This window comes from Neovison vison, chromosome 9 (assembly GCF_020171115.1).
Source record: "Neovison vison isolate M4711 chromosome 9, ASM_NN_V1, whole genome shotgun sequence".
Taxonomy (NCBI): domain Eukaryota; kingdom Metazoa; phylum Chordata; class Mammalia; order Carnivora; family Mustelidae; genus Neogale; species Neogale vison.
The window spans coordinates 32,351,785-32,379,480 of record NC_058099.1 but is presented as its reverse complement, the minus strand read 5'-3'; the positions used below and the strand labels follow the sequence as shown (position 1 = coordinate 32,379,480).

The window sequence follows — 27,696 nt, the reverse complement described above, 5'->3', positions numbered from 1 at the left end:
AAATTCCCTCTTGAGAATGTTTACATTTCCCATAAAGACTCGATCCTGGGACTCCAGGATCTTTTTTTTTTTTTGCAAAGATTTTTATTTATTTATTTGACAGATAGATCACAAGTAGGCAGAGAGGCAGGCAGAGAGAGAGAGAGGAGGAAGCAGGCTCCCCACTGAGCAGAGAGCCCAATTCAGGGCTCCATCCCAGGACCCTGGGATCATGACCTGAGCCGAAGGCAGAGGCTTTAACCCACTGAGCCACCCAGGCGCCCCACATTTCCCATAAAGATACCTGGGTGTGAGTTGGGTCCCCCAGAAGCTCTAGAAGCCCAGGACAAGGAATTGTGTACAAGTGATTTTCTAAAAGATGTGTTCTCAGGAGAAACATGTAAGGTAGAGGGGAGTGAGAAAAGGCCAAGACGTGGTTTCAGGGGAGGGCCAGCCTCAGCCTAGTCCTACGGGAGTTCTGGAGCGTGAGTAGCACTGGCGTCATAGGACCCCACCAACCAGGGTCGCTACGGGCCGCTGGGCTCAGGTGTAGGTCCTAGGCACCTCCAATCGCCCAAGGTGTGAGCCATCCGCAGGGACACCTGCACGGCTAGGGGCTGGGCAGACCTGACCAAAGTCCTGAAAGAGATCCCAGGAGATCCCGCTGGGACAAGACAGCATCTGCTGTAGCTAGCTTTTGCGTGTAATGCTGAGTGCTAATTTTCAGGGCAGCGGGAGTTTGAGCCAGACTAAAGGGAAGAACAGAAGTGGGGTGGTCTGTGAGCAAAAGCCTTCCATTTTTAAGGTAAGTGTCAAATCCCCAAGTGAATGGCAGCAGGGGGAATAATGGAACATGTTCTGGCTTATAGGCAAGGTTGACTCTGTTCTGTTTTCATATTAAACCGCTACAATCTTAATACAAGTTAATGGATTTGTTTATTATTCAGACAATTAAATGAGATAGCATATGTGAAAGAGACTGGCACTCAGTAGGTTTAGAATGACTGTCCTGCTGGGCTGGATTCTGAAGATGGCTTGATTAGACCCACATACATAAACTCTGTTCTTTGGAAAGTCACCATGGTGACAGGGGTAGTAATAATAACAGAAATAATGATGATGCAGTTTGGGGACCTAAACACCATCATTGCTTACAGTCTCAACCCTATGAAGGAGGTTACATTTCCCTCCATAGATGAGAGGTAAATAGTCTCCCAGAGGTCACACAGCTCTAAGGGGTGGACTGTGGCCTCCTTTTGTCCAACTTTACAAATTTGCATTTCCTGTTGTAATTTATCACTACCATGCCCCAGGCCATGATACATTTTATCTGAGTTGGGGGGAGGGGGTATTCGCCAAGTTCTCAAATCAGCTCCTCAGTCAAGTTTGTGTCTGATGTAATTCCCCTGGAAATCCCAGAGTCTGGGATGGGGCAGAGACAGGAGGGATGCAGAGGAAGTCTGGGGAGGGTCAGCTGTGGCTCCTGGGAATGGCCAAGAGAGGCTCATGAAAGGAAGGCCCTAAAATAGGAAGCTTGAGTGGCATCAGGGAACTAGCGCGAGGTCACTGGGACAAGCCCCATTTTCTAGGACGCCTAGTAGACGCATCACAGTCAGACTGTCGCAGAGCTTCTGACAAGTTCCTAGTGATGGCCTCGAGTAAAAAATCAAGAAACAGCCAGAATCCTGAAAGTCCAGGGGATGGAGTCATGACTGGTGGAATGACCAGTCCCCAAAGGGGTCAGATCTAGGACTTGGCGAGTTCTCTCTACTCCTGGCTAGACTTCCTAGTGCTCTGTTTCTTATCTCACTCAAATTCAACCTGAAATGCTGATACCAGATATAAATCACAAATGGGTGGCTGGTGTAAAGCTGCAGGTTAACATGTCTTAGAGAATAAGACCAGGAGCCCGAAAGATCAGACAGGCAGGTTCTAGCAAGATGATGTTTAAGTAATTCGTGTGAGTATGTGTGTGTACGTGCGGTATGAAGTTTCCTAATTGGATAAAAAAAATCCACCACACAACTTCAGCATCCTGGTAGGATGAGGCAGCAGGGTGTGTGACATAAAAGGGGGTTTCATCTAACATCTCCCAGGCACGAGGATCTCACTGGCTTCCCCTAACAACCTATAGTCATGGGAATTCCAACCAAACTGAGTTTACTCTATGACATCGTCTTTTCAAGTAAGACATGGCCAGGGGGAGCAACCGTGACAGCATTTGAGTCTTAGTGGAGAGATTTTTTTTTTTTTTAAACAAATCTTGGGTAACAACTTGAAGTTTGAGAGACACACCAGCAAAGGCTGGATTACTGTTCACCAGCAGCAAAGCCAAAGAGATCAATAAACTCAGCAAATCACCATCCGCTCTTCTTCGTCACCTCCTTGGGGTGATCAGTTAGAGAAACTGCCATTAGAGGTGATAGGGCCCGAAGCTGAGGTGGCAGGTCTCCCCCGACCCAAGCTACATTGCGATGTCCACACTCATAGCCAGTTGAGAGGCTGGGCAGACAATGAAGAGTGGGGCTATTATCTGGAGTCATTTCTACAATAGGTTTGTCCATGGGGAGTGAGGAAGCAATCCCAGGAAATGCTGTAGAAAGAACAGGCCCTTTTCTTATAATCAAAGATATTCCCCAGCAGCCTCTTCCAAGTTCTCCATGTGCCGAATGCTCTTGGAAGCCCCATAGCCCCCATGCAAATCTCGTGCAGACCCTCCGCAGTTTTCCAGAATAAATGCTGCACGTATTATGTTTTCATAATAGGGTACAGTGAGACTATATTAATTTAGTTTCCATCCTAGGCACCATGAAATAAATACAGTGTCATTTTAAGAGACAAGTCAGAAGGAACATTTACTAAAGGGGGTATACTGTGAATGAGAGCCATCATATATTAGGGTGACAAGTCTCAAGAATTTGTCCACTTGAGATCTGGTATGTCATCTGTGTTTTAGGAGACTGGAAAAAATTAAAAACTGATCACCTAAGGAGTCTGGGCAGCTCATTTGGTTAAGCGTCTGCCTTTGACTCAGGTCATGATCTCAGGGTCCTGGGATTGAGCCCTGTGTTGGGCTCCCTGCTCAGTGGGAAGTCTGCTTCTCTGTCTGCCCCTTCCCCTGATCATGTTCTCTCTCTCTTTCTCTCTTTCAAATAAATAAATAAAATCTTTAAGAAAATGATCACCCAAAGAAAATGAAGGTTTTGATTTTTACTTGGATACTTAGCACATGTTCCCAAGCATGTCTTAAAACATTATGGGTATAAGTCGGTCAATGAACTCAGTGAATCCTTGGTAGAAACACCTAATTGGAGGGAGTCTGTTCAATCCCAGTACATCACCATCAGTCCTGGGCATGCACGGAGGGGCCCGGCTTTGCACCCTCACTACCCAACACGTGGCACACGTTGAGAACACACAGTACGGGCACCTAGTAATTATCCATACATGGACTTTCACTTACTGAACTGCAGGGAAATTGAGGGCAGCCTTCTGGTCTTTACTCCCATAAGCTGAATGGAACCCTCCCTCCAAGGGCCTTGGATAGACCTTGGCTAGTGACCAGCAATTATTCATCTACTTGTCTATATTCTGCACTGGGCTGGGAGTTCGTAAGGAAGGGGCCACACCATAGTCCTTTCCATGCTTCCAGCTCCCAGCACCCAGCCCAGGGGCTGCCAAAGGAGTGAATAAACGTAGGAACAAATACATCTCTGATAGGTTAAAAATCAAAAAGTGTAAAAAAAAAAAAAAAAGTCAAAATTGTGCGCAGGCACATGTGTAGTGGTAGGAGGTGGGGGGGGTGGGGTAGGCGCAGGGAGGGGGTTGGGGAGCACATCTATCATAGCTCCAAGCAATTCTCAGGGTTACTATCTGAGAATCACCAGGATGACGTGTCAATAATGTGAATTCCTTGGTCCTACCACAAAGCCATTGGATCAGAAGTTCTGGGCGGGGCTGGGGAATCAGAACTTTGAACGCAGTGCCCTGGGAGCTTCTCATACATCTAGAAGGTTAGGAATGTTGCCCTAGAGAAACGTTCTGGGATTGTTTCTGGGATGAGCTGGGATTGTCAGAATACCCGGGGATTTTGATACTTATATAGCCAACTCCAGCCTGAGTTTCTGTGTACACATCTGGCAGAAGAGGGGTTTTCATGTGGGGAAGTGTTCTGAGATTTGCCGACCATAGAGAGGTAGGAGGTAATAATAACAGGGCCAAAGCTCAGAACAGCACACTCAGGGAATCAGAGGCAGACAGGATCCCCCAGGCCTTCAGTGTACAAGTGGGAAACAAAATCCCCCTCCCAGTGTTTCTGAGAAGGGTAGCTGGGAAGAGAGCTCCTAAGAAGGTAAAACAGAGCTGGGCCCCGAGCTAATGCCAGTGTCCCAATCTAGGATGCACGAAAGAAATGGAAGAAACCTCTTCTTTAGCATGCCAACCGGGAACCACAGGCCCAGCTCCCAGACCAGAGTGTGCACATGGAATCAATTGAAATTGAGTCACGGATATAATTAATTTAATGTGTTTAAACGATTTTCCGTATAGTAAACACGCTGAATGAGGGTGACCCAGAATAAAGTGCTTGCCTGAGAGTGGAAAAATGGACACCGTGTGCGCTGTATAATGAAAACCCTTCAGCAAATAGAAAATGCGGCAATTTATTTCCACCTCCCATTCCTTTCCTTTCCAACTCTTTATTTATGGCTGAACTTGGCCTTCTGTGGTCTCCTTGGACCACAGAGACACTTTTTATTTTGTCAGAAGATGTCCTTTCTTCTCTGATCAGAAGACCATTTTAATGAAACCTGTCTGCAGCCCAGTGACAAGCACATATTAATATGTGACAAAGGGGATCAGCGGGAAGGGGAAAAAAGTACAGAAATGTTTCACTGCTGTAATCCCTTTCTCCAGGAAAGGAAAGGCATGATTGAGAAGGGAAGGAAGGTGACATGGGGTGTGGTGGGGACAAGCGCACGGCGGAACCACCCTCCTGGCTCTGCCCCACCGTCCCTCCAGGGGACTTTGCAAGCTCTCTCTCAGGGCCTCAGATACACATCTACAACCAGAGGGGGTTAAACCTGAGGACTTTAAAGAGCGCTTCCAATCCTGACGTTCGCGGGGTTATGAATTACAAACCGAGCAGGCATACATACATGTCAAGCAATTTCTCATTAAAAAGAAACTCATCTTCAAGCTGTGCCAAGTGTTCACGTGGTCTTATCTAATTGCTCATTGAGTGCGGATTCGGTATTATTTGGCTTAGATGAAGGGGAGCCCTTGGAAGTGGTTATAAATGATCTCCCACTAAGAAACATGGGGCATCTGGGCAAAATGCCGACTGCAGGGACGAGGAGGGCCGCAGAATGCGTCCTAGACTCTGTAGCTCTCTATCCAGAGATCTGGCTGAAGATACTATGGATTCCTTCCATTACGTAAGACACAAAGCGTGGCAAGATGACCCGAAGAGGTGTACCCACTTTTTCGGACAGCTCTGCCACAGTGGTCCTGGGGTAGAACAGGTGAGTCCCACCATCCCTGAGGCTCAGTCTATGTTTATACCAGAAGACAGAGGAGCTCTGGGGTGCCCGTGGGGCCATTGTGGGGGTGGGGGTGAGGTCTCAGGGGTTGCTGGAAAGGAGGCCAAACAACCAAGGCCCTGGGCTCCTCCTCTTTCCCACTGAGAGGTTTCTCTCTAATCTGTATTACATACCAGCACCATGTCAGATTTTATAAGAGTTTCTGAGGATAAACACTTTTTTTTTTTTTTTTTGAAATCACATTCCCAAAAGCTGTTCAAGTTCACCGTCTGAATGCAGGCCGTGCTATAAACACGGCAATTGCCCATAACTATTCAGAGCCTTGATGCCTGAACTGTGGGAGCAGAGCCCAAGAGCTGTCGGGTCAAGAGTGGCTCTAGTCTGGGGTGTTGGTAGCTGCCTCCCCACCCCAGAAGCATTGCTCAAACTGCAGTGCCCATCAGCACCCCCTGGAGGTTCTGTTAAACCACAGGGGCAGGGCCCTTACCACAGACGGATTCTCCAGCTGGGCTGGAGAAAGTGCATTTCTTTTTTTTTTTTCTTTCTCCTTTTTTTTTTCTTTTAAAAATTAAGGATTTTATTTATTTACTTGAGAGACAGAGAAAGAGAGAGAGAGCATGAGAGGGGAGAGGGTCAGAGGGAGAAGCAGACTCCCCGCTGAGCAGGGACCCTGATGTGAGACTCATGAACTGAGCCAAAGGCAGCTGCTTAACCAACTGAGCCACCCAGGACTCCCGAGAAAGAGTATTTCTACTGGCGCCCAGGGTACTGCCAGTCAAGGTGTACTTTGAGAATTTGTAGCCTATAAGATGAAGGCCAGCCTCCTCAGCTTGTTCCTTCAAAAGTGGGCCCAGCTTACCTTCCCAGACACATCCTCCTCCTTTCCAATTATCCCCACAAAGTAATTGTCCCTGCACACACTCACGCATCTCTCCTTCGCTCACCACGCTCCATCTGGCCAGACTGCCAGCCCCCTCTCTGGGTGGCTAAGGCACAGCACCACACTTTTCCTCCAGAGAGCTCCCTGACTTGTTCATCCATGGTTGCAGAAACCCCTCTGGGCTCACACGCTTTCTCCCAGGGTGCTGAGCCCTTTAAATTCTCATTACCATCTGTGTCCAACTCTCGCACCTGCATTCGGACCGCGGGCTCCGGGATAGGGAGCCCATAGTGTCCACCTCAGCATCCACATCACTGTCTACACCCTCAGCTCCCGCACCCCATGGCCTACCAGAACAACCACCGGCAAGCCTGAGTGCGCACACAAAGGAGTATGAACATTTAAGGAATACACCTATTAACTCGTCTTCTGTACTCTTCTTAATACCCCAAGACAGACTAATTCTCTAAATGACTCTTTACATTAGAACACAAGACAGGACTTGAGCCATTTCAACCTTTTCTTTCGGCAAATTTTCCCTATTTTCTGAGAGCAGAGTTAGCGAGAAACACACCATCACGAGACGCGATGAAATGCCACTGATGTCCACTACCCGAAGGTAGGATAACGCAGCGAGTAGGAGCTAGACCCAGGTTCGAATCCCAGTTCTCCTTCTGACTGGCAGTAAAACGTAAATGCTCTGCGGTCCAGGCTCCTCACCTCTAATGGTGATAACAACAGCATCGACTTCCTCTGGATGGCACACGGAGGCAGTGAGATCATTATTAACGCTAACAACCCTCGCACGGGCCTAGCGTTGGGCAGACATTATTACATCTAACCTACAGGAAGTGCTTAGTGAAATATGTGGCCCAGCATAAACATTAAAGAGATGTTAGCAATTATCATCATTGTTTATTTTGCCAACTTCTGTGCAAGATGTACTTATTATCCCCAACTCCCAGACAAGAAACTGAGGATCACAGCAAGCAGCCTGCTCAAAAACATGAGCAGTTTTCACTTTGCGATGGTTCATCTTTACACTTACCTCATAAGGTAGGTCCTATTTCCATTTCAGGAAGGAAAACTCTATGGTTTGGAGATGGTACCTCGAAAGACCCAGGCCTGGAGCCTGACTTTGGGTCAGGAGCTCTTGCTGCCCCCACCATCCCCCCCACCAGGTGAATTTCAATTGCTCTGTGTTCAACCTGCTCACGGCACCCTTTGTAATCCACGACCTATAGAGAAGCATCTTCCCAGCCTGTCAGAGAGCGTCACCAAACCTGTCCCTCATTGCAGCAGCTCTGCAATCCTATAACCCACCGGAAGTTACTTCAGTGATCAGAGATAAGGGACCGTGTCTCAAAGGGCACGTGACTCAGCCCCCTCTTGCCTTGTACATCTCCAAGGAGCACTAAGGAAAGCAGAGGCTGGAGTGTGGGACTGACCGTGACCCCGAAGAAGTTGGTCTCGTTCATGGCATTGAGGATGATCCTGCCCAGTGTGTGGTCTGTGTAGTTGAAATCCTGGATCCGCTGGTGCCGGCTGCTGGCGTGCAACGTCTCCATGGCCCTCTGCAGCGTCTTGGCAATAACCCAGATGCCGTCATAGGCGTACCCGTGGAACTTGCTAGGCCCCACGCCTGACCGCTTGTTGTTGTACTCTCTCTCATACTGCTGCGGGGTCTGTAAAACAGGGAAGTGGGGGGGAGGCAGGTTACAGCCGGCAGGGACATCAGGCATGAATGCTTACTGTGAGCCACGCAGGGTGCCAGGCCCTTCCTGAACATTATCTCATTTAATCTGCTTAACAACCTTATACAGTGGGGACTATTATTGTCTCTGTTTTACAGATGAGAGAACAGATTCAGGGAAGTTGACTTGCCCAGGACCACATGGCCTGTGAGTGGCAAGGCTGAGACCCTGGCTGTCTAGCAAGGCTACGGTGAAGAAACAATGCCCCCTAACCAGGCATCCTTGTCATATTTGCAGGGCCTGGAGCTACCGTTCCAGTGGAGGACCACATTCCATGTGTCTAAATATTTAGGTTATAGACTAGCAAGTAAACCACTTGATAAAATATTTCCTATCTCTCTGTCATAATTAATATACCTTCCTTATGATCTGGAATGGCAAATTTGAGTTCAGAATTCTGGGGCTCCTTCAAGCTTCAGGTGGGACACAGAGGCGCAGGGGGAGCTGGCCTTGCTGTGGGGCCCACCCCTGCCATCAGTCCACATGTCCTCCCCTTCTAGCATCAGAGACCTTTAACCACCCCAGAGGTGCAGCCCAGCCTCAAGAGGGCCAACCCCGGCAAGAGGCTCCCTGGCTCTGGAAGGGGTTCCAGTGGCTTGTGTAGGGAATTCAGGATGTGATGTAGGAGGGAGGGAGTGCAGGCTTGGGGGTAGGAGGTATGTTCTAGTGGGTTGCAGATTCTGAGCCCCTGGGGCCCAAGTAAGGCCTGCCTAGAGCATGGGGCCTAGGGCTGGTCCCTGGTGCCCAGATGTAAGGGCTGTTCAGACCCTACACTGTGCCCCTCCTCTTTTCTCTTCTGTAATACAGCAAGGTCTGTGAATAATTCAGCATTCTGTAAAAAAGACTTTTTTTCTCCCATTGAACAGAATGTCATAAAAGAATTTCATTGGTGATATTAACATTCTGATTATGGCCACAAAGTAATGAAAACCTTTTTACTCTAGTTGCTGAGGCTTACACATCTAAGTGGACACCACTCCAGGGAAACCCATCACTCTCAACCTTTCCACGGGCCTCTCGAGTCACTTCTAAATTCCTCTGCCAGAAATGTCATCAGAGCACACAGCTTAGTCTTCGGAAAAAACCTTCCTGGGGACAAATCACATATAGAAACCATTGACTCATTGTCAGGTTATACTGGGAAGGGTTCGTAGAGATGGTCACACATGCTCCCTCCACCTGCAGCCTGAGGCACAGAGAGGTCCAGAGACTTGCCCAAGGTCACACAGTGTATGTGCAGGTATGTGTGTGTGTGTGTGTGTGTGCGCGCGCGTGCATGCGTGTGCACGCACGTGTGTGTGTGTGTGTGCGTGTAGTTACACTGGTTCCATTCCCTCTCTGCTACTTCTTTCATTATTGACTTTTGAGAGCAGAATTGCTTTTTTGCAAACGACCCCAAGTTGTCTGGGGCCAGGTCTAGTTAGTCTAGTTGGGCCAGGTCAAGTTGTCTAGGCCTGTGGAGGGTGGTGAGGCTAGGCCCTCAGGGGCTGGGTCTCGTAGATGGAGCCCAAGTGAGTCTCTTGCCCTTGGTTCACTCAAACGTACCTGGGGACAGCCAAATGCCTCCAACTGTGGACCCTGCAGGTGAGGAATTCTGCCTGACCAAATGGGAACGCTGGCATCCCAGCAACAGCTCCCCCTCCTTTTTTGCTTCAGCTCCCACTGGATGACTCAGGTCTTAGGCCCGTTGACAGTTTTCCTTGGAAATGCATCGGGTCCAGCCATCACATTTGTTCGTCACTCAAAACACACAGCAGAAGCTCCTTGAATCCGAGGATTCCTCAAGAAGCCAGCACCATCTCTGTCTCCAGCCTCACTCAGGGTCCTGAGCCACTCCTCACTGTCCCTCACACCCTCCCCCGCCCCCCGCACTCCCACAGGGCCGACTTTCAGCTCTCGCCCTCCTCTCTCCTCCTGGAGGGGAGCACATGGACTCCCTTATGAGGCACACTCTGTCCCTTAGACCTCTTGCGTCCTTTGATCACATCAAGTTTGTTCGCACCTCAGGGCTTTTGCACCAGCTGTTTCCTCGACCAGAAAGCTTCTCCAGCTTGTTGCATGATATTCTCCGCATTCAAATGTCAACACTTGTCGCTTCTCAGGGGTGGCTTCCCTGATCCACCCTTCCTAAAAACCCCTCACCGCAGGCATTCTCTACCCACTGGTTTACTGCACCTCTCCTACTTATTGTTTTATTTGCATATTGTCTGTTGTTCTAGTCCTCCCTCCGCCCCCCTCCCCGGCCCCCACAACTAGAATTAAGCTCTATGGGGTCAGGATGTTTTCTATCTTGATCACTGAGGTATCACCAGAACCACAGCAGTACCTACAGAGACCCTTCCCAACCCTCAATTTCTCCATCTGAAAAATGAGGAGGTGGGAATCATGTGATCTGGAAGTTTCCTCTTGGCAACATAGGTAAGAGCCTGGCACGGTGATAAGGACAGAGGATTTGGAAGCAGGCAGGCCTGCCCTCCAGCTCTGGCTCTGCAGTTTGCTAACTGTGACCTGGGGCGAGGTCCTCTCTCCTTCATGTCTCTGTGTCCTCCCTTGCTGGGTGCCCATTAGGATTCAGTGACATGAAGTATGTAGAGTGTCCAGCCCAATGTCCCGGACATGCCGGTATTCTACCAATGCCACCCACTGTTACTAACAGTAAAGGTGGCTTACCAGACCTTTACACAGCTGGAGCAGCTGCTAACCTAGGATGCCCCAAGGAGCCAAGGTGGCGCTGACATCTGTGCCGACAGAGGCCAACGGTCTGCCAGTGCAAGCATGCTCTGCTTTACTTCCATAGCCAGTCTCCAATCATCGGACCTTTAGGCTGTTTTGAATTTGTTCCAATTATAAGACTACAAAAAGCATCCTTGGATCTAAATTTTCTGAACACATACTCGTACTTATTTTTTCAGAATAAATTCACAGAAGTATAATTGCTGAGGCAAAGAGTAGAACAAACTTAAACATGATCCATCCATATTTGGGCCAAGACATTCTCTCCAAATATGAGAAATTAAAATCTCCTGGGTATGAAAGTACCCATTTCCCTGCACCCTTGACAATTATAATAATTACAAAGTTAAGAATCGTCAGTTTGTTAGATTAAGGGAAAAAAGTTCATCCCCCCTTTTAATTTGCATCTCTCTAATGATTAAAGTGAGCTCCTTTCCAATACTGATAGGCAATTTTTATTTCTTGGGTGCTTCTCTTCTTCCTTCCATAATGCTATGGTGAGAATCATACCTCTTAATGTTTTGTTTAAATGCATTCTTATTGTTTTTCTATCTTTTACTATTTGACTATATTTTCTTTGATTTTTTAAATATGATTTGGGTCTCTTTCTGGTTATTAATTTTGCTATTGGCTATGTTAAAAGTATTACAAATTACTTGAATTTGTTTTTCTCTATTTGCTTTAAGTATACAAGTTCTGAGGCCCCTTTGACTTCTTCTCTCTTGGATTTTGCTCCTGTGAGCTTTCTCTGATGTATACAAAAGCATTGAGGGCTTCTGGTGTCTGTATTTGAGTCCTGTTTGTTCAACCTAATAATTATATTCCATGATGTTTCCAGACCTCTTCCCTACCCAGAACATGCCACTGGGTCATCTGGGTCATCCTTTCTATTATCCTTTTAAAGTCAGGGGGCCAGACCTGAGGCAAACTCTCAGTGCAGTCTCACCAAGGGATAAATGAGTATAATTTTTTAACTTCCTTAATGTCATTTACTGGGGTCATTTTTTGTGGAGACAGTAGAGGGAACAAAGTCATATCATTTCTTTAGTATGACCTTGGAGCAAACACAAGCCTCTGTGTATACTTTTTACACGTGTACTTGTAAATCCACATCTTTCTAGCTCATAACACTGTTCTTCATCCAGTGGGTGAGGGGCAGGAGGTAGGGGGAGAACAATGGAAATATGGCATTGACCTCATTTCTGTGGGAAGAGTCCTTGGAAAGGGACAGGTGTAGCTAAGTCTGGAAAGGTGACCTCATTCTCACTGTCTTAGCAAGCTCTGAGTTGAAGTCATTGCCACCACATTATATCTCAGGCCATTCATCACTTCCCAGGTGATGCCAGCACCAATCTCCCTTGGGCAAAACAATGACAGCAGGAAGAAACACTCTCACAATTGTCTGAGGAAAAAGTGGTAGTTGTTCTTCGAACGGGCCTCCGATAATTCGGGGCAGAAGAATTTCTTCCATTGTACAGCTGACACGGAAGGCTGATTAATTACTCATTCTCTGAGGTCAGGTTTATCATGAGATGCTAAAAGTTTCTGAGAAAATAACTTTATATAGATAGTCCCAATTACTGACAGGTTGTGCTCCAGCATATTTTTGAAAGGCAGTTGTTGGAACTTGGAACATATTTTTCCACAGAAACTATGTTATAAATAGTGGTTAGGCTCCCAGGCTAGCCCACACAAGCTTGCTAACCCACAATGTGACTAAACCTTATGGGTCTGTCATTCCAACAGAACCAAGCAGAGTCCTGCTTTCAGAGAGAGGGGCCTCATGGACAGGAGACAGCAGAAGGTGAAGAACCCACCCCCTTCCACATCTCCAGTTGCCATCCCCAGACTGGCAAAACTGGCAGAGTTTCTCTCTAGCATCCCCTGTGGGATTTTGGGATTACAGAGTCTTTTTTGGGAGGTACACTTGGGGGGGGGGCTTATTTAGTCTCCTTGTTCCTGTACCCTGGTTTGTAGATCACCTGGGGCCCTTGTTAAATGCAGACGCCACAGCCTTCTGTTTTGTTTCGGTATGTCCATAGAATAATTTTAGAATCTGTATTTCTATCAAGCTTCCAAGATCTCAAGAATATACAAATTGGTTATCACTGATTGAGTCCCTCCTACGATCTGAATAATGGGTCTTCTCAATAGCAACTTCCAGATGTTTGCTGAGCTCCATCTTAGACTCCTCCAGTGTTGAGAAGTTCAGTCTCTCTTCAGAAGATCTTCTGCTTAGGAGTGCTCACCATCTATGAGATTCGTGTTCTGGATTCAGCACCTGCAGCACCTCCCTATGACCTATATTCTGCAAGCAGTGTCTCCTTGTGGAGCTTTGGTAAGAACATCTTTTCCCTCTTATGTACAACAGCTCCTCAAAGAGCTGAAGGCAGTGGCATGCTACCTTCTCCCCAGGGTGCTATTTTCTACCTTCGAAGCAAAATCGTCTCAGTTCACACTTCCACTCTGACTGTGATGAAATGGCTTATATCAAACCAGAGCTCCCATGAAGGACATTCAGAAAAGCAGAATAAAACATAAAAATAGCTATTCAAAGGCATCATAGAGCAACCAGGACATCTAGGACTTGAGGAACAAGATGCTAGGAAGAAGAGAATGCTTTGGGAAGAGTCCACCAATCTTTGCTGCTTCCCCTGGAGGCATGTGGTGTTTTGTAGGGAGGAAAGCTAATTGCAGGAAAACAAAGCATGGGGTCAGAGTTTCCAGCAGTCCCACAGGGAGGGTAAGACAAAAAAACCTATAGTTCAGGGTTATCAGGATAGCAATGCTTGTAGGACCAATGTGTTAGGAGGAAAATGAAACACAGAAAAGTGAGCCCAGTATTCAGACTGGCCTTTGACCTGAAATATTTCGTGATAGCTAAGCTGCATAAAGCAAGAGGCTGAAAAGCAAAGAAAAAGCTGTGGCTGAGGGGTTTAGAAATGAAGAACTGTTTGGAGTCTCATAGTATTAGGGAAGACAAAAGTTGAACTCCAGGGCCAGTAGACACCCCAGGATTTTAGCTGATAACAATGAAGAACAAATACTAGGAATAAGAGCAAGCCAAAATAGACCAGGTCTATAAAAACCAAGACCAAGCCTGAAATCATCTCACTTCTTGATTGGATTAGGTGATCTTCCCCTAGTCTAGCTACCTTCTTAAAGAGAAATAAATCCTTTCTGAAGAAAGATAACACCATCTGTAGTCTCTATAATTTTTTTCATCTCCAATTATATTAATAAAATGTTATAAGTACACCAGGAAATAGGACCAAATAATAAAAAGAGAGAAAGAAGGCAGACAGGCAGGCAGGCAGGCAAAAAGTGAGGAAGGGAATAAGGAAGGAAAGAATAAAGGAAAGGAGATAAATAGATGATAGAAACAGACCCACAGATGATCCAAATCTTGAAGTTATTGGACATGACTTTAAAAGAGGAACATTTATGTGTTCAAGAAAATAGATGAAAGATACAGAATATAACCAAAGAACTTGAAGCTATGAAAGAAAAAAAAGGGAATAAAATGAAGAATCTAAAAATGAAAAATACAACAACTGAAATTAATTAAATAGATGAATGAAGTAGCATATTAAACACAGAAGAAAGGAGGTTAGTGAACTAGAAGAAAGGGTAGTAGCGGTAAACAGTAATAAATACTCAGACTATAACACAGACAGGAACAAAGGGTAGAAAATAAGAATGGAACATAAGATATGTGGAATGTGTTAGAAAATGTCTGGCGTATGTGTAATTGTTGTCTTAGAATGTGAGGAAAGCGGGGTGTCTGGGTGGCTCAGTGGATTAGGCCTCTGCCTTCAGCTCAGATCATGATCTCAGGGTCCTGAGATGGAGCCCCACATCGGGCTCTCTGCTCAGCAGAGAGCCTGCTTCCACCTCTCTCTGCCTGGCTCTCTGCCTACTTGTGATCTCTCTCTGTCAAATAAATAAATAAAAATCTTAAAAAAAAAGAATGTGAGGAAAGAGAATAGGCAGAAACAATATTTAAAGGAATATTATGCTAGAATCTCTCCAAACATGTATCAATGCACAAATTCATGAAGTCATATGAACTCTGTGAACTACAATCAAGATAATCCCAAAGAATACCTCATTTCAGTACAACATAGTAAAACTGCTGAAGACCAAAACAAAGACAAGATCTTAAAAGCAGTTGGAGAAAAGAAGATGCATTACTTTCAAAAGAGCAATAATAAGTCAAGCAGTTGACTTAACAGAAACCATAGAAACCAGAAGACAAATAATGGACTAGCTAGAATTCTATATCCTAAAATTAAAGGTGAAAGAGAGAAAATTTCAGACAACCAGAAACTGAGAGAATTTGTCTCTAGCCAACCTGCAGTAAAAGACTAAGAAGAGTTCTTCAGGCAGAATGAAAGTGGTCATAAATAGAACAGAAATTCAGGGAGGAATGGGAAGTAATAGAAAGTGTAAATATGTGAGTAGATCTAAATGAAAAATGACATCATGGCCAGGAACATCCAGGAAAGTCTTAAAGAAGAAGAACAAAGTTGTAAGATTACATGACTAAGTATCAGGTCTTATAATAAAGTTTTAGTTACTAAGACAGTGGTACTGGCTAATGGATTTGGAAATGAACCAAAGGAAGAGAATGGAAAGTTCAGGAACAGATTCACATTGTCTATAGTCATTCATTTATGACAAAGTCGGCACTCTAGCATGGTGGGGGGGTGGTGCTGGGAGGATGATGGACTTTTAAATAAATGGTCCTGAATCAACTGGTTATCCTTATGGGCAGAAAATGAGTCTTGATCTTACCTCATACCATACATAGAATCAATTTCATGTAGATTTTATATCTAAATATGAAAGGGAAAAAATACTAAAAGATAAGATAGGAAAGTATTTTCATGAGTGTGGGTGGGCAAAGATAGTTAAATAGAATGCAGATACACTAATCATGAAGATTAATAATCTGGACTACATTAAAATTAAGAATTTCAGCTCACCAAAATACATCATTAAGCAAGTGAATGTGTAAGTTCAAGAATGGGAGAAGATATAAATAATACACACAACCACCCAAGGATTTGTATGCAGAATTTAAAAAGAGCTATAAATCAATAAGAAATAGGCATAGAATCCAAGTAGAAGAATGGGCAAAAGATTTGAACAGGAAATTTGTAAAAGGGGGGGTATCAAAATGGCCAGTAAAGATATGGAAAGATACTCAACTTCATTAGTCATCAGAGAAATGTAAATTAAAACTCAAATGAAATACCACTACACACCCACTAGATTGGCTAAAATTAAAAAGCCGACAGTACCAAATGTTGGTGAGCATGGGAACCAACTGGAGCTCTCAATCACGGCTGGTGGGTGTGTAAATTGGTACAACCACTTTAGAAATCTGTTTGGCAGGGTCTACTAAAGCTGAACATATGCATACCTTGTGACTCAGAAATTCTACCCCTACGTATGCACCCAATAGTAATTTGCACATATATTCACCAAAATACCTCAGATACCTAGAAATAAACCACAGTATGTGCAAGAATTCCATACAGAAAATTACAAAACATTTCTGAGAGAAATTAAAAATGACCTTGGTAAATGCAGGGATACACAAAACTCATGTTCATATATTACTAAGTCAATTTTTCCTCTATCAACCTACAAATTAAGTAAAATCCCAATAACAAGCCAGAGCAGATTTGTGTATATGTGTATGTAAACTCACTCACTACTCCTTTCTCTAGCTCTGAGGCTGCTGGTCTAAAGAAGAAAGAGAACCACAATTCGTCAAGTATCTATTGTGTGTTTTGGCACTCAGCACACTACTTTTCTCTGCTTTACTTTATCTAATCCTTACAAATCTTATACGAGATATTATTACCACAATATTATAGATAAGAAACGATTTCAGAAAGACTTGCCCAATGTCATTGCATCACTATCACTATATCACCCAGTTCAGCTATAGAGAACAGAAAAAAAAATTATCAGTGACTTAGAGATAGTTTATTTTTCTCTCACAGTACAGCTGTCCATGTGTCAGCAGAGGACAGCTGCTATAGCAGCTCTATAGTGTAATCAGGGACCCAGCTCCTATCTGCATGCAACACTGCCCTAGAATGAGGTTTCCTTTTCACAGTCACTTCTTGATCCAAGATGGCTGCGAGAACTCTAGCCATCCGATCTATATTCCAGCCAACACAAAAAGGAGAAGGGAAAAGAAAGGCAAGCTCTCCTTTAATGGAGACTTCCAGAAGTCCAATATAACACTCCTATTTATATTCCTTGGCCAGACTTAGAATCCTGGCCATATCTAGCTACATGCGAAGCTGGGAGCTGTCCTCTTTCAGTTCAGTGGCAACATACCTACTTAAAAACTAGAGTTGTGTTACTGAAGTCGACCGGGAGGCTATGGATATTGGTATGGACAACGAGCCATCTTTCAGAGTCTCCTAGCTGGGAAGTGGTGGGGCCCAAATTCAAATCTAACCAGTGCCCTTATTATTTATGACCCTCCACATGCTACCTCACCCTTCCTCTGGAGCCCATGTTCTTCTGCTATGCCACCTATTTCCCACTGAAGTGAATTCCTAGGGAAGCAAAGGGAACAGGAGCTTCATGGGGAAGGTGGGAGTGGCAGTGACATTGTGAAGGATGGCCTCAGGGAGCCTGCCTATTTTTTCATGGCCCCTTCCTTTCCTCCTCTTCAGAATCCAGAGCTTCCCAGAAGTCCCACGTTCAGGGAGCTCACATGGCAGTGACAATGAGATGGGTGTAGCTTTTCCTGGCTCTTCACTGAGGACTCACTTGATTTGTATTTCCTCTGTTTCTGCCATATTGAATCAAAACTCACGGTGGTTGCAGAAGCTTCTTGCCAGAAAACATTACAAAACTCTTCCAAAGAATGAGCCTGTGCATTTGATGGGGGATTGGGCCACCTCTGATGTCCCCAGTGATTCCAGGGCTCTGTGAACATCTCCATCTGGTGTCTTGGTCCAGCTCTGTGCCTCAGCAGGAAAATGGGAAAAATGTCCAGGGAAGCTGAGCCATCACCAGAGAAGCCTGGCCAGAGTTGTAAAGGCTCACAATGGAAACAAAGCTGATGGTGGAAGTCACCCATGTAAAAGAGTTCCTATGGGGGACCAGACTGGTAATGGGGAATCTCAGTGAGAATGAACCAGACGGTAAGTGCCCAGAGGCTGTCCTTATGAGGTCCCAGAAGACTGAGCTCCGTATGTGCTCAGGGAGGTCCAAAGGTCTACATTTGTCTCATCATTGGAAATTCCAATAGGAAGAGACTGATGAGGATGCTCTGGAGGCCCGTGATCTTCTTATTCCTCCTACCAAAACTCTCCTGGGTGCCAAGGAGAGAATCAGGGACGGCCTGACTGGCAAGAAGTATATGGGAGGGAGAGCCTCAGAGAGCACATTCCAAGAGGGGCCACTGTTCTGCCTGATTCTGCAGCCTTCTCTACCAGGAGTCACCTTTATCCCAGGGATTTCAAGGTTTAATGTGACGACCATGTCACACAACGCGCTGTGAGAACCCAGGTACCATATTTACACAGAGCCAGAGAACTTAGCTACGAAAAGACCCGAGGAGTTACCTGGCCCATATCTCTCATTTTCAGTTGGGAAACTAAGGCTGGAGTGGAGGTGGGGGGAGGAGAATGACTAGGTGTTGGAGGCAGATTAATTGGTGGGAATGCCAGGATTTGTGCCAGATTTCTTGATCGCCAGACCCACGCTTTTCTGTTATGCCACCTACCAGTACCACTACCACTAGTGGCCCGCTGAGACAGAGAGGGCTGATTTGGGTGCATTCCTTTCTAAGCCTGTCACAAGTCTTGGGCAGAGAGCATGGTAGAGGGGAAGGGGCTCAGGGTAGGGAATGAGCAGTCTTGGCCTCAGGTCCTGGGGTTGTCCCTCACTTGCCAGCTGACTGTATCAGTGTCTTGGGGCTGCCACGGCAAATTTCCACAAACAGGATGGCTTGAAACAACATTAGTTTATTCTCTCCCAGGACTGGAGGCCAGGAGTACAAAACCCAGGTGTTGGCAGGGTTGGTTCCCTCTGGAGGCTCTGAGGGAGGATCCAGACCATGCTTCTCTCCCAGCTCCTGGTGGCTGCCGGTTATCCTTGGCATTCTTTTTCTTGTGGAAGAACCACTCTGGTTTCTGCCAGTGCCGTCACATGACCACCTCGGTGTGGGAAACCTCCCTCTGCCTTTCTCTTACAAGGACCCTCACCATCGCATGTAGGGTTTCCCCGGATAGTCTAGGATGATCTCAAGATCCCTAAATGAATTACATCTGCAAAGATGCTTTTTCCAAATATGGTCATGTTCACGTGTTCCAAGGATTAGGACATCTTTTTAGGGGCCACTATTCAGACCACTACAAGGATATTGGGTATGTCCCTTTCCATTTCTGCTGCTTAGCTTCCTTAATGAGGATGGCAAAAACGCACCGTCTTGCTTCTACAAGTGTCTGTTTAACTTCATGGGCACCGATGGACCCCAAAATGTAAGCCTCAGCTCAGCAGCCTGCATCCTCAGCAGTCATGTATAACATAAGTTCAAATTCAAGAACCATTTCCCACCTCTCTAGACCTTCCTTTGACCATAGACTCTTGGAGATGAATGGGGGAACTTGGCTGTGGTCAGACCACAAATAAGAATGCTTTATTCAACCACAGGCCCCACGCCCCAGGGAGAGAGCAGCCACAAGAGCAAGCACAGAGGATGGGCCGTGTGTGAACCGAGCTTGACACACACACAACATGTTCAGGCCAGGACCAGAGAGAGGCGAGCAAGGGGTGGAAATGAAGAGGGAGTCAAATACCTCAGTAATCAAGCAAAAGACACTTGAAGGCAGTATTTTTTTAAAAAAAAAATCAAAATGAATACAAAATCTGTGATGAACAAAACATCAACATTTTAAATTAAGACAAGATCCAGTCTTGCAATTGTGACTTAAATCACTTAGCTCTCCCTAATCCCAGTCCTGGGAACCTTACCTTTGTTTAAAATGATGTTTTGTTCATCATGGATTTATTTTTTTTTGGGCGTGTGTTAATTTTGAATTTTAAAAAATACTGCATTATAATACTTTTCATCTTGATTACTGAGGTTTTTAGCATCGCCTTAAATTTTGCCATTAGGCTCTGCACTGGGCATGTGAATTACAAATAGAGGGACTGGGGCTGTTTAGTTTTGACAAGGGACATCTCCGGGGATATGGTCGCCATCCATATCCCCATGTGGGCCCTGAGGGACCAGTGGGGGAAATTCAGGGAGAAGTAGAGAGTCTTCTGCTTCTAGATGGGTCTGAGAATCTGATGGGAGGTTGGTCGAGATAACCCATAGGAGAGCCCTAAAACTCTCTGATTTCAAGAGGCAGATGCCCTAGATTTTCCTGCCTAACTTCAATCAGCTTGTAACCTCAGGGTAACGTAAGAAATGCTGTCTCTTGCTTCAAACACCTCAGAGACGGGGACTGGGTGTCCTGGAATTTTGGAAGCTGCCCCACGCAGAGCCCTGGCTCTGCTCTAATGGCACAGCTCCATTCTGGGAGGCCCGCGAGTGGGTCACATACACTGTGGGGTGAAGTGAACAGCCCAGGAATACCTACAAAGCGTTCCATTCCCAGGCACAGAGTTGTGGGGGGTAGGGTCAGCTTCAGCACCAGTCCCAAATAAAAACCATTAGAATGAAAAAAATTCAGATGAAAGTCAGTGACCTGGGAGATGCTGTTATAAAGTCAGAGCACTTCCTCTAACAGATACTGTAAAAAAAAAAAAAAAAAAAAAAAAAAACGGTCTTCCCAAAACACATTTCTGTGTACGGCTCGCATCCGTGCGTGGCTCACCCACCCAGTAACATCCATGCTCCTTAGAACAACATTCAGGGGCTTTCTCTGGAATCTTTGACCATTACACCCCTCAGCTTTACAGAGCTTGCATGTAATCATTTCTGTCTTTGGTCTCCTCAAGTCCTCAGTGCAGTTATGCTGTCTGCTTGCATGGGATGTTTTTCTCTTAGTTTTTCTAATTTTATTCAAATTTTATATTATTTTGAGATTAGAGTCCAGGCTGTCCCCGGACTCAAGTTTTTGCTAATAAACTACAAACTTTGACGCCTTTAAAAAATAACACTTACTGAAATAAAATGGGTTCTTTCCATACATTATTCAGCATCTCAGAAATCTTTCTACATGCTCATTGATTTTTGTGTGAAAATATTTCTTCCAACACTTTCCAGCTGGAGTGTTTTCCCAACATCCCTCAGGTGCCAGCGTGATCTAAAGAGTTGTTTACAAAATGTGTCCTCATGATTGGCCATTTTTTTGGAGAAATCAATAAATCATTCTTACAGAGCTGGCTCTGATTGAGATTAACTAATGGGGAAAATGATATACAAAAATTTTATATAGCTTTGTCATGAAGTTTAAGTCCTTCAGTAGAACTGGGGTTGGGTGGAGAAAGGAACCATTTGAGCTCAGAGGAGACAGAAGAGAATTGTGTGCCCTGTTAGCCTCGATTCTGGCTGGTGGTTAGAATGAAGAGCCACCAGGGCTGCCGTCCCCTGATTCTTGATAACACATTGATAGGTAACAGCGTGCTTCTGAAATACTTTCACCCATGCCACAGGACGCCACCTGGCCATGTATGACACCTGGCCTCTTGCACTCTCCTGGTTAAGTTGGCGGGGCGGGGGAGGGGGGGACTGGGGTAGTAATGCCCATGGAAACATGTGCAGCCCCCTGTCCAAGGTCCTGCTCTCAGCAATGACAGCACTGAGGGGCCAGGCATCATGCCAGCCACACTGCATAATCTGCCACGAGAGGAGGGTATTTCTACCTCTATTATACAGGTGAAGAATCCGTGGCTTGGACAACTCAAGGTCAGGGTCGCACAGCTGTAAGTGGCAAAACTGGGGTTCAAGCCAGTCTGGCTGGTCTATATAGCACATATTTCCCAGAAGGCAGAGGGGAGTCTGTCCTCTCCTCTAGGCTGATGGGAGCATCAGAGAACCAGAGAAAGGACATTCCAGGGCAGAGGTACATGGAGTGAAAGCCTGACAAAGTCTGAAACCCCGGTGTGTAGTGGGGGCTGTCAAAATCATGATTCCATCACTTACCTGGACATTGTGTTTAGTGCTTACAAAGCACCCTTATCTCATCTGATTCTCAAGTTCCTTAGAGGGGCATGCAGTGGAGGTCTGGATATCCCCAATGAACAGGCTCAGAGAGGTCCAGTGATTTGCTCAAAGTCACACAGCAAAGGCCAGAAGAAGATATCGGCACTTTGTGCCAACATCATCAGACAGGGTGATCAAAAGAGATGGGCCTGGGGTTGAAGTGGGTAGACCATGATACTGACCTTTCCTGAGATGGTCTTGATCTGCTTAGAGCTCAGGGGCTCAAAGTCTACGCCAATGTAGCCTTCCATAGCAGCAAGGAGATTCTTCCGGAGACAACGGGATGAGTTGGCTTCTGTGTGCACCTGCTCCCACCAGGAAGGCTCGTACCAGCCCGGAATGATCCACTGGTATTTGCTACCATACATGTTCTCCTCATATGCCTGCAACAAACGGGTTGATCATGAATGTACCAAGAGTTAAACATTTGTTCAAGGCTTTGTGCCCTATGAGACACAAGGAGGAGGCTCATGCCTCCTCTTAACAGAGGGTTTGTTAATTTTCCTATTATTTGCTTTGTAATCTCTCCTCATTATGCCCCAAGGTAGTTTATTGGAAACATATAGAATAAAATAATAAACACTGAATACAAATTGAAACACCAGGGCCTGACCAAGCCAGATAAGGATACTACAAGGAAGGAAAACTATGGACGGACATCTCTGATGAATATAGTGGCAAAAATTCTCAACAACATATTGGCAAACTGAATTCAAGAACACATTGTAAAGGTTATACACTATGACCAACTGGCATTTATCCCTGGGATGCAAGGATGGTTCAACATACACAAATGGATAAATGTAATACACCACATTAGTGGAATTAAAGATAAAAATCCCATGGTCATTGCAACAGATGCTCTCTGTGTACTGTGATGAATGTTGCACATTTTAAAACATGAACCTTAATGGGTCTTGCAGTTCATTCCTGGAAAGCCACAAACACACCGGGAAACAATTCATGCCACACCCCTTTGTGCTCCTTGGCCTATAACAGAGACAGCACAAAGGCCAGGAGGGTGTGGCAGGGAGCCTTCAAGATTGCTCTGGACTCTGGGAAGCTTTTGGCTGCCCTCCACGTAGGTAGGCCCTGGGATGCTAAGCCAGGCTCTGCCCTAAGCAGGGTGGGTCAGAGACCCTAATGGTGTCTGTGCATTAGAGAAAAGTTACCGTCAAGTCTGAGACTGGAGGAGAGAGCTCCCCCCACCATTCCTACATCTGGGGGGGCAACTCTTCTAGAATTCTCTCAACACCGAAGAAAGCCCATCCTGCAGTGTGAAGCGTCTCATTGGGATAAATGAGAATTAAATGTTTATTTATTATTAAATGTGAGTAAAGTGTTTATTTCTTAACTTAAGGTCAGATACCACCTCCACACTCTCTGCTCATTGGTTCAGTGAAGCCGCTGGAGACTAAACTGAAATTATTTAATGTAAGAGCCCTTCAACTCCTTCGAGGCAGTGATCACATTGCCTTTTCTCTAGACTCCTCTGATGATATAGGACTTTCACCTCCCCAGTTCCAGATAATATACTTCTCATAATGCAGCCTCAGATCATAGTCATTTTTCCAGCAGCTACATTATAATGTGCCCCATCACAATTATTGTAGAAAAGACATCCCTCATACCTCAATTACAGGGTAAAATCCCAGTTAAACAAAGGCAAGCAATCTCCTGATCTTCCCTCTAATAAATGGGGTTTAGAACAAAGACACTTTCTTTTGAAGACATCTGCCTGGGGGCTAGCTTTTTGAACAAAAGGCTCATCCCAGTGATCCCAGGTCACTGGCAGAACCTTTGACACTTTACAACTCTCATACTTTATTAAAAAGGAGGAACTCACATATCTTGAGCCTCTATCATATGCTTGGCCAGTTACACACATTCTCTTATTTTACTCTCACAACAACCTGATGAGGTACGTATTATTTCTATCTTATAAATAAAGAAATTGAGGCTCACTTGAGATGAAGGGATTAGCTCAAACACATACAGCTAAATCAAGGGGACAAGATTCAAAGTCCATTTTTGGAGGGGCCCCTCTTTTCCTAGCAAATAAATAAAACTTTTGGGGAGCTTTCTCAATCTTAAAAGTTAGAGGCAAGAAGAGACCTGCATTATTAGGAATGTATGTTAAGGAGGAGTCAATAGCTAGAGAGTGAGGACAGGAGGCCTTCCAATCAGACACCCAGGCAGATCTGTACGACTCTCTGAGCATGAGGACCTTGTGATAATTTAGAGACAGCCCAGAGCAGGAAGTCAGAAGCCTCCCAGGGATCTGCTGTGACAGCTCTTTGACCTGCTTTTGTCCCATTAGGAGCTGTTCCTTAAATTCTGGAATTTTCCAGAAAAGAGAAGCAGAAAGTGTCCATTCGAGTGACAACAGATTTTGTTTAGAATGCTATTCAGTTTTGATGAAGATAAACATTTTCCTACTGACCTTCTGGAACAAACAAAAAAGGAGGTTACAGTCAAGTAGGACCAGACTCTCTGGGTAACTCTGGCGCACAACTCCTTGGGTCTTGCTTTTCCCATCTAAAGCCTGTGAAAAGCAAAGCCTGTCTCCCTGGGTGGGTGTAAGACTTCAAGGAGATGACACGTGAGCCACGCCTGGCCAACACTACATCCGGGCACATTTTAGCAGCTCCTCTTCCTCTCTTCTCCTCTCTGTAAATAAATCATGGTTTTATTCTGAATACCAGTCACTGTTGTGGGCTGTGCACAGTAATGCTGGTGGGTCTGGGTGTCACTTTCTGCTGCCATCGCGTCCCTGTCTTCTCTAAATTTGCTTCTTTTGAACTGCTATGGCTCAGAAAGCAGGGCGCTTGGGTGGTTAAATATATGTGCAAAGCAAAAGTAAATAGGCTTCGAGTGAGGTTCTAGGTGGGAGGCTTCCCTGCAAGGTAGGCGAAGTGGTTTTAAATACACCATCCACGGTCTAAAGCACGGGAGGGGAAGGCTCTGGTCCTCTATTCTGCTCTTCCCATGTTCAGATGAGCTGAGGTTGTTACACATGTGAGCTGGGAGGGGCTGCTGGAATTCTCTCTGTCTCCTTTCCCGGAGGGGGAGTTTTGTTGTGTGGGGTCTGTTCTTCCGTGGATCCCTGGTGCTCAACACAGTGCCTGGTGTGCCCACAGCACCTGAGAAGTGGCTGCGCAGTGACTGAACGCATTTCCAGTTCCCTTGGTCTCCTCAGTTTTCCTTTTCTCTGCCTCTGGTGGGAATGTGACCTCAGGACCTCCGGCCACCCGTGGGCCCAGGCAGCCACGCGGCGACGGGCAGTCCTGAGCTCACCCTCTTCAGTCTCGGCGACCACTTTGGTTCTTATTTGCAGGTAACCATGACGTGAATTATTTTTTTTAAAAATCCAGTTTCCTCTTTTTATTACGTTTCCTTTCGCCTCCTCTCCTTCCCATGCAAGAAGGACATTTTGCTTTTCCTAATATGGTCACACCAGTGATGGTAGTAAACCCTCCCATCAGGAAGGCAGTTCACTGTTGGGATGATGGTCTCCTTCCGTGGCCTTACTTAAGCCCCTTGCTAACCCCACGAGGCTGATGGGGCGAGGACTGCTGCTTCCATTTTAGAGGTGAGGCAGCTGGAGACCAGAGGTGTAAGATGCCCTGCCCGAGGTCACACAGCCGGTGGAACTAAACCCGGAACCCAGGCCAGAGTGCTTGAGGACTTAGAATCGACCCCCGAGGCGGGAGGAGAAGACAAAGCGACGGAGACACGCTCATCCTGTGCTGCAGCCCAAATGAACATTTTGCTACAGGGCTATAAATAGGCCTTGCATTTGCTGGAGTCTGCTCTTCCATGGGGTGGCGGTTCCAGTCTCAAGAACACAGCAACATGCTGCAAAGCTGACCCCGTGGCGTCTGGATGGCGAAGAAATGGCTGCTTCTACTGGAACTGCACTCTGACCTCTGACCCCAACGCATCTGCGCTCTGACCTCTGACCCGAACATGGGCAGGAAGGCTCCTTCACAGGGGTCTCTGCTCTGAGCAGCCCCTCCCTCTGTCACACACCAGTCCTGATCCCATAGGATGACATGGAGCAGCCCCTCCTCAGGATCTTCCAGACCTGCCAGAAGAATTCCTTCCTAACCAGGTAAGACGCCGAGTCCCAGAGGGCAGATTGCTTCTGGGGGTCTGACACTTGGAATAAACACCCACCCCCTCAAAAATCCCTGCAAGGAATTTCTCAACAACCAAAGCTATCTGCGGACTCTAAGAGGAAGCCCGTTGCAAAATGCCCACCATCCAACAAGAGGAAAGCAGGCTAGAAGATGGATGGTGTCCCAGGCCATGTGGAAGGGAGGCAGCCTGGAGCTCTGGGTCGAGAAGAAGACAGCCACACCGTCTGTTCTGGAGCAGAAACCATGGCTGGAAACGCCACTTGGAAAATAATCCCAGTGCATGGCACGGAGTGAAATCACAGCCACGCCTCCACTTGGGTTCGGCTCAGGGCAGAACATGAGGTCTGGAAAAGGGAGACAGCCAGCGACCAGCGTGGTGCCTTCATGGATCATGTTTATTAATGTATTTCTCCTGGAGTTATGACCCACCATGTGCCAGCTGCTTGCAAAAGCCTTGGGGATACACGGTGAAGGGTGGAGAGGAGGGAGGGATAAAACTCGGTTTATGGGATTCAATGGCAGTGGTCCATTCTATCCTCCCTGGCCTGAGACTTTTCATAAATGAAAAGAGACCACGGACATTTACTGAGGACTCACTATCCATCAGGCACCGTGCAGTGTTTCTGTTCATTTCAATCTCCAGAACAATCCTAGGAGACCGGTGCTGGTATCATCGTCATTTTACAGATGAGAAAACCGAGGCTCCAACAAGCCCCAATTCGGCAACTAAGCAGCAGACTGGCTCCTGAGCTCCCAGCTCCATCCAGGGTCCCCAGTAAATCAAGAGATGATCAGGCAGTTCTCGTTTTGTTCTTGAGCTTCAGGATAAAACAGCCCCGTGTGACTGTGGCTTCCGGTCACCGTTCTGTCCTCACTCCTGGTGTGATTTGAGTTTCTGCATCTCTCCAGAAATGGGTAGCAGGGGATGAGAAGCGTACCCCAGGCAGTGTCTCTCCAGTGGACAGCAGAGGGACCACCTTCCCTGGGTGCAGACGTGCAGCCGGAGGTCCCCTTGGCTCCTGGGAGGGACGCTTACCTTGGTGACCCATGGCAACCTTGAAGTCAACCACATCCCCAAAGTTTATTCTGTTCTAAAGGCACAGTCCTCCTCAGCTTATGCTTCTACCACCTTGGACACAGGCAGCTTGATTTGTTCTAATGTAACCTAGTAGGGCTATGAGATTGAATTTTCTTAGATTGAATCAGCTTCTTAGGGTTCTTTGCAACCTTGGATCTGTTTCCAATATATTTCACAACTTACAAAATTCCTACAAGTCTGCTTTTTATAATCTCATCCAAGTCACTGACAAGAGATCAAAGAGAACAGAGGCCCATGGCCCATCACTAGAGACTACCTAGAATAAACTCACTCGAAGGGAAGGAGCTTACTGGGGAGACAGTGACTCCCGCTGTGACTGGGCTCTCATTCTGTTGATCTTCTCCTGACCTGGGGTCGGGGAGAGGGAGCCAGGGC

At 46.2% G+C, this 27,696-nt stretch overlaps 1 protein-coding gene across 1 annotated transcript in view; it reads right to left on the bottom strand.

The window, feature by feature from the left end:
* Window positions 1-27,696, bottom strand: part of GABBR2 (gamma-aminobutyric acid type B receptor subunit 2) — a 341,241-nt gene that overhangs the window by 125,976 nt on the left and 187,569 nt on the right. The window contains exons 6-7 of the mRNA XM_044265274.1: window positions 22,263-22,463; window positions 7,848-8,084 (exon numbers count right to left, since the gene is read on the bottom strand). Coding sequence (XP_044121209.1) covers window positions 7,848-8,084; window positions 22,263-22,463 — 438 coding nt within the window. The remainder of the gene's footprint in view (window positions 1-7,847; window positions 8,085-22,262; window positions 22,464-27,696) is intronic.